This window comes from Coniophora puteana (assembly GCF_000271625.1).
Source record: "Coniophora puteana RWD-64-598 SS2 unplaced genomic scaffold CONPUscaffold_13, whole genome shotgun sequence".
Taxonomy (NCBI): Eukaryota; Fungi; Basidiomycota; class Agaricomycetes; order Boletales; family Coniophoraceae; genus Coniophora; species Coniophora puteana.
In genome coordinates this window covers 1,378,820-1,385,607 of record NW_006913065.1, presented here as the reverse complement: position 1 = coordinate 1,385,607, position 6,788 = coordinate 1,378,820, and the positions used below count along the sequence as shown (strand labels likewise).

The 6,788-nt window shown below is 52.3% G+C and overlaps 1 protein-coding gene across 1 annotated transcript; it reads right to left on the bottom strand.

Moving 5' to 3' along the window:
• Positions 1-4,082: 4,082 nt before the first annotated feature.
• CONPUDRAFT_84768 (acid protease) lies at positions 4,083-6,562 on the bottom strand. The gene is made up of 9 exons (XM_007775067.1): positions 5,726-6,562; positions 5,608-5,676; positions 5,363-5,556; positions 5,137-5,311; positions 5,032-5,087; positions 4,885-4,971; positions 4,661-4,831; positions 4,422-4,594; positions 4,083-4,364 (listed from the first exon to the last, which is right to left on the bottom strand). The coding sequence occupies exons 1-9, from the start codon at positions 5,992-5,994 to the stop codon at positions 4,155-4,157; spliced, it is 1,404 nt and encodes a 467-aa protein (XP_007773257.1). The 5' UTR covers positions 5,995-6,562; the 3' UTR covers positions 4,083-4,154.
• Positions 6,563-6,788: the final 226 nt, after the last annotated feature.

Here is a 6,788-nt window from a genome sequence, read left to right as displayed (position 1 = left end):
CGCTTAACACTACAGCTTAAATTTGCTTGACGTACCGACGTCATTAACTATCAACATTCGGCGTAAGCGACTGATAAGAGCATTTAACGGCTCAATGGCGAGCTTCATTTACTGATAGATGAAATGAAAGAGTAGGCCATGAGACCCCATTATTTGATGTGCCCGGCGGAAGACACCCAACGCGAAGTAGCGTAGATGTCGTCGAGGTGGAAGAAGGACCAGAAGACCACCCCACATGACGCGGTCGCGTCGTAGGTTATCAGATTATGTAATGCGCGTCTAGGTCACAAGACCACTAACATCCCCTCGAGCTTCTCGTCCCACTCCACTTCGACCTCGAAGGTTATGTTTCAAGAAAGCGCCAGGGCGAAGAGAAGATCACGCGCCCCAGGGGATGCGCAAGGCCGGGCTCCAAACACCCAACGGTAAATTGCCTGGCTGACTCAGCCTGCAACTCTGAGCTAAAGAACTAGAACGTGCTGATCCCAGGCGCGACGCTGGGAGTGCGATGCACGAAAAGCACTGGCTCTGACCCACCTCTCTGCCGCACTTCTTTACCTGTCGATACGCTGATCCTTTTGAATTTCCGTACGACGCTTCGTTTCTTCGTCCAACAGGCACATCATGCACATGCCACCACCACCTGTGGTTTACACTACAGTCCCCTGATCAGCGCCGCCAGCGCTAATCCACACCAGACCCGCAGGGGCCGCCACACGATGGGTTTACTGTCGTGATTCTAGAACGCCAACGGCCGTCGTCGGCGTCGCCACTCCCGACCCCCGGATTTACCACGGTATCCGCCCTGTCGAGATAGGGCGCTCTTCTGTGGCCTCCTCGGGATCTCACCGTCTGATAACGAAGCCGTTAGCCGACGCTACGCGATCAGACGTCCGACGCCATTTCAGCCTGCAAATTTACTCCAATCTATTGCACTGTTGCGGCGCGACCCTGAGCTTATGAGCTGTGACGTCGTTATCCTCGGGAGTTGCCACTCACTATGACCTGTTGAAGTATCGTCCCTTCATTTCGCTTGTTATTTGACAGGTGCGAACAGTGACGTGATAGGGGTTCCGTCTTGTACTTGCAGTTGTGGAAGGTCACCGGTCAATTGTCAACGGCCAACTGTACTGTATTGAAGCGAATGAAATTAATCCGTCAACACCAGCAGGGTTTTACATAAAACAGCAAGCATATCCCCACCATAGAGGCGCTGTTATCTGCAAAAGCACGTTGGAAGATTCAAACAAGACGCCGACGATGCCGCTCAGCTCCACTCCAAATGAGATGGTGGGAATTCGTAGCAGAGAACCGAAAAATGGGCGTGAAGAGGCTTGAAGCCGTTCAACCTTCGCAAGCATAGCAGCGGCGAGGATCGGCCAGGTCGCGAAGTTGTGGATGTTGTATTCTGCACCCATTGTTCTCTCGGGTAGCGCTCCTTGAATCTTGCAATAAAACTCAAAGAACGGTTTGAAACCCTTGTACATTTCAAACGCCTCTTGAATAACAGTTGCGCGTTCCGTTCTCTCCGGTGGCCGCGGGTCGCGCGAGCACGGTCGGCGAAACACATGCCCCAAAATCTAAAGCACTGCAAAGCTGTTCAGGTCTCTGAGTCCATTGATTGGTCCTCCCAGACAGCTTCTCTTTCACCTCACACACCCAGTAAATTTATACCAACTGCATCAAGAGGGGCGTCCAAATTCTCCAATGGACTTTGCAGTATTTACAAAGCGTGATCTGTGTCCTCCTCTGCATTCTCCAAGTATCATCGTCCCACAGCATTCAAGATTCGCGTGGAGATGAACCACGCGGTATCCTCGGGGAGCTTGCGCCGAAAAACACTCGCCAGAACATTGTACAGAGGCACAATACGCTCCGACTTCAGTAGCAGCCCAAACAGCGCAGCACTGTTTGCAAGCACATTGTGTTATCTCGGTCCGAAGCTTGGAGAAAACAGCGTCTATCATGTGTTATATCAGGATACAGGAAGACAGCCCTCGAGATCTAAAGTTCAAAACAACCGCCACGAGTGGGGCCCCGGCACAAGCGGAGACAAAGGACGGCCCGGTCGAGGGCCGCCGTTGGGCCTCATTGGGACGCATAAACTGTAGAAAGTGCTCGGCGTCACTGCACGTTGGCCCAGGGCCGGTGGCACGGCTACAAAACATTGAATGTGAGAAGGTTGAGCACGAAATCTTTCTCCCAGTGTACTCCACGATTCGTCGCATTGCAGGAAGGCCTTATACTTGGTGCGGACTGAGTAAACTCAAGGTGAGAACAAACCGAAGAACGGGCAGGCACTCGACTGGGGGTACAAGGTACGAAGCTGCCTTTCAAAACTGGGGGAATTTCGAAGATGCTGGGAGAATTACTGACCCATAGCGAGATCAGTTTAAACCGCGGGAGAAGGAGAGATCACTGGAAGGTATGCAAATATTGTCGTTAGCCCCACTTTGTGATCCGCGACGGTCGAAAGGATCAAACGATGATAGTAAAGTTCACGAGAAATGTGCCCTGTTTTGTACGAAGCATATGTACGTGCATTCGAAATCGAAGTGGGGGAAGAGCAAAGCAAACATACCTGGCAACAAGTGGCTCAGGTCCTTAGCTGGGGTTGCGTCGATTATACGCTTCCGGGACCGACATGCGGATGGCCTGGAAGGTGGCGTAGGCTTAGCGTCAGCCAATTCAGTCCTTGCGATCGACAACAAGGTTATGGAGGATCGACTGTACCTCCATTCACAAGGGGGCGTCACCCCACCCTCTCATGATTAGAGCAGTCTTGTCAGCCTCCGAGGGCTTGTAGGGCCCGATATCCAACGGATCAACTACTCTGATGTAATCGTTTACCGGGGAATGAAAGCGAGAGTCGTTCAAGCAGAAAGCACCGAGGTGTTCAAGGTTGGCTTGTGTACCACGCCGCAGGAGCGAAACCGGAGCCATTTCAGTGGCGCATACCCAGCTGCGAAAGGGATAGCTGCTACGCCTCGAGGCGTTGAGATATCGTCGCAAGCCAATTATAGTCGGCATGATCCAAATCCAAGTCCGCCAGCTATCTGAGAATCCTGACGTCAGCGAAAGAGCAAGCCAGCCCTGGCGGTGTTAGGGATACTGCGACTCGGCCAGCAAGTCTGTTCCGAGCATCCGAGCGTCCAGAGGGACGCCTTCGGCCAAGCGTCCCGGAACGGCAGGGATCGCGTCGAGGACCTCAGTCAAGTTGATAAGCGACGACGGAGAAAACTTTCCGGAGGGAATGGAGCATATGAAATCGGCGCATTGTAAGGCACTGAGGTCCATAGCAAAATGTTCGGAGCCGATTCACCCACGATTTTGACCCGGCAGCAAGCCAGAAGGGCCAAGACATCTTCGCTTTTTTGACCTCTTTGCCAGTGATTACGCTGGTGGCAATCAAGAGACGCCATAAGACAGCCGAAGAACCGTCTAGAAGAACTCAACGTTCAGGGGAAAGAATTCAGGAGCATATGCTCTGCCGAGGTGCATAGGCAACCGTGGGGGATCACCTGCGCCATACAGTTAGCTAGAAGGCGTGCTGATGCTGCCAATCAGAACTTGATCAGAAATGTGTACCCAAGTCAGACAATTAATGAAGCTGAAGAGTGAACGAGAGCGAAACCTGCTTCCGGAATTCGCCGAGGGTAGGACCACCAGGGACCAACGCTCGGAAAATCTGCGGCAGAATATCAACAGGGGCTATTTTCAACAGGGGTTATTTTCGCCGGGCTCATGTCATTATGGACTTCCATTCACAAGCAGGCCCAGGGCTCGCTACAACGGCCAATGCGTTCACCAATCACTGGGGGGGGGGGGTATTTTTCTCGGAACGGGTGGGTGGTAAGCAACACGTTGGGGCGGAAGTTGTACGTCGGAACTGAACCTACGTTTCGTTCTCTGAACGGGTCAGCCAGTCCGAAAGGCATGATACACAACAGTATACAAAGGCAAGTGAGACCACAGGGTTGGCCTGCCGGGTAAAAGCAGATCCTGTAAAGCTGAAGTCCGTGCGTACGCACAAATGACACAGATGAAAGGTCCATGTATGAAAGTAAAACGAGCGACGATTCAATATTCAATGTCCGCTGGGTGCTGTAAAGTAGGCGTAATGTACATGTGATGGTGAGAGTGACGGCGACACATCAAAGAAGCAGGGCTAAAGAGAGAGTGAAACTGATCAGTCCGCTGACAACAAGTCCAACACCTTGGCACATCCGAGGGATGGCGCCGCTCGGCAAAGCCGTAGGCGAGGGTGCAGGTCCGTTGATGCCATTCATCGCGAGTGCTTGCTGTGAGAGGGCTGCGAAGCCGACTGAGGGAGGTTCGTAACGGAAGACAGTGTAGACGTTTTTCTGGTGGATCAAGGTTAGCAAGGAATTTGGCGGCAGCTAAGCGACGAGTGCACGTACCAGGAAAGTATCTCCAATGATCCAAGACGGGAACGAATCCGGGGTTGAGTCGGCGATGGATGCTATGGCACCGACGCATACGTTGCCCTCCTGAAGAAACATGAAGTCGGAGGGGTCAATTGGCCAATTGGCCCCGCCGAAAGAGAGGGAAACGTTGACAGTGGTGTTACATGCTGTTGAGGTCGTACATGTATTCAGCTCAAGTAATGTCTTCAGAGGTAACACTACGAAAGACTTACGATACTGGTAAAACCCACTGGCACCGCTCCACGATGTGGATCCTGGTATTTGTGCGTATATCTGATCGATGGACGATTGAGGGCCATACAGAAGCGATGTTCCAGAGTCGATGATGGCTTGTGAGTAGTTGCCTACTGGTGGCGAGATAGGTTTTCCTTGAACATTAATGCCTGTTTCATCAGTCAGATTGAAAATAGGCACTGAAGCAGAAAGGCACGCTTACCGGTAATGTCCAGCACCCACCATGACGGCGACATGGTCAAGGCGTGATACTCAATATCTCCGTTATACAGGTTCGTATCAACATATCCTGAATGTCATCAGATCAATCATCCTGACGCATGGTCACACCAAATGACAAGGCGCGTACCCATCGTGAAAGTCCCGCCCGGTTCCACCTCAGTAGCATTGGTGTCATTACGAAACCTGGCTCAAGGTCAGCTAGCAACGACGTGTCTAGGGTATCACTACCCACCTTGAAAGCTGGAGCGACATGACCGGTGAGTCCCACTGGCCCGAAGACACCAATGTCAGCCAAAACGGTGTTGTGCCATCCGAAGCAAGAGGTTGCCAGGCGAGGCCCATCAACCCGTTCACTTGAGGAGGAACGATCACGCTGCTCCCGCTCGACACTTCGTAGCTCGCAGCACCTGTACCAGCGTCTGGTGAATATATCACTTGACTGGAGAAGAAGAGCGTACCGAACTTCAGGCCTTTCATAGTGAACCCTCCCATGCTCACGGTGTCTTGCACGAGACTTCCGTACACCGTTCCGCTAGCGTATCCATAGTTGACGGGCGTAGTCAAGTTCTGGAACGTCGAGGACTTGGAAGTCGAATAGGTGGAGTTTAGAGAGCACGAGGAGTTGCACTGTGTGTCTGCCAGCCACAGATTGCTTCACGGACCCGAGTAAGTGGACATGCCATTCCTGTTTCCAGAGACTCACGAGGATCCCGTGTCCAGAATGACTTCGTACTCCACTGGGGGTGTCCCCACCGTTATGATCGCATAGTATCTTTTCGTCTATGAGCATACATGGAATGGAAGCATTGCAGACGGCGTACCCAATGTCACCATTCACATTCCCGAGACCCGAACTTCCATCGCCCGGCATAGCTGCCAGCCGAGAGAACCCATACTTCGCCGCGATAGCGTTCTGGGCTTGTTGGAGCCTTGCCATCTGCTGCACCCCACTCCCCGGATTCTTGAGCGTTAACGAAAGTGCGTGCCCACCAGCATTGTTGACGTCATAAATAGCCGCAGCCCCGACGGCGAGTGTAAAGAGTCCATAACAACACACGTATACACCCAGCTCGTAAGCCCTCGTCCTCATCGCTGCATGCAGAGGTGAAGGAGCGGAAGTGAGGGAGGGGATGGAAAGGAGCTGGACACACGACGGCGTCGTGAGGAGCTATACATAAGCGACCCAGACAAGGATCGACGGGATTATGGGTTTCCTGTGAATGTACTCACGACGCAACGCAGGCCGGGATTATGATTTCACCCGCGTCCTTCTTTTTCCACCAGTCACCTTCTTAACGAGAGATAGCCTGAGCTTGAAGATGGCAGAGCGTACTGGAATGCCTGAAGACCCCGCAAACGTTCGGACGAAGAGAGCTTTGGACGGCATGCCAGAACTGTGATGACGATCATAGCGACTGGAGGTATGAACACATGGGTGAACACAGCGGCACGGTAAGCTATAAATGGAGCCAGTGTCCACGGTGGTCTTCGTCGTGAGCTTGGATCCATCAACGTTGATAGCTTGATATGACAGCTTGATTTCGATCATTCATCCATCGGTGTGTAAGTTATGGTCGAGCTGAGAAGTTGGAGGATGACGGAAGTTTCAACCTGCAGGTAAGAGTACTAAGAGACTATCACGTCGGGTAAGGCGACGTGGGTTTGCAAGATAGCGAAGAAAACCAAAGGGAAGAGTCACAAGTAACTCACGTTGATGTGAATCTGACCACCGTGTCCACTTGGCATGATCTCAACGCGTCAGCATTCGCGAACGATGAGTCCTTTGGTTCGACGAAAGGCTGCTTGCTGACAGCTCAGCTTTTGAGAGGAGTGTATTGTGTAGATCAGATTCATTACATGTACAAGGGGTAACTTGCTTTGGCG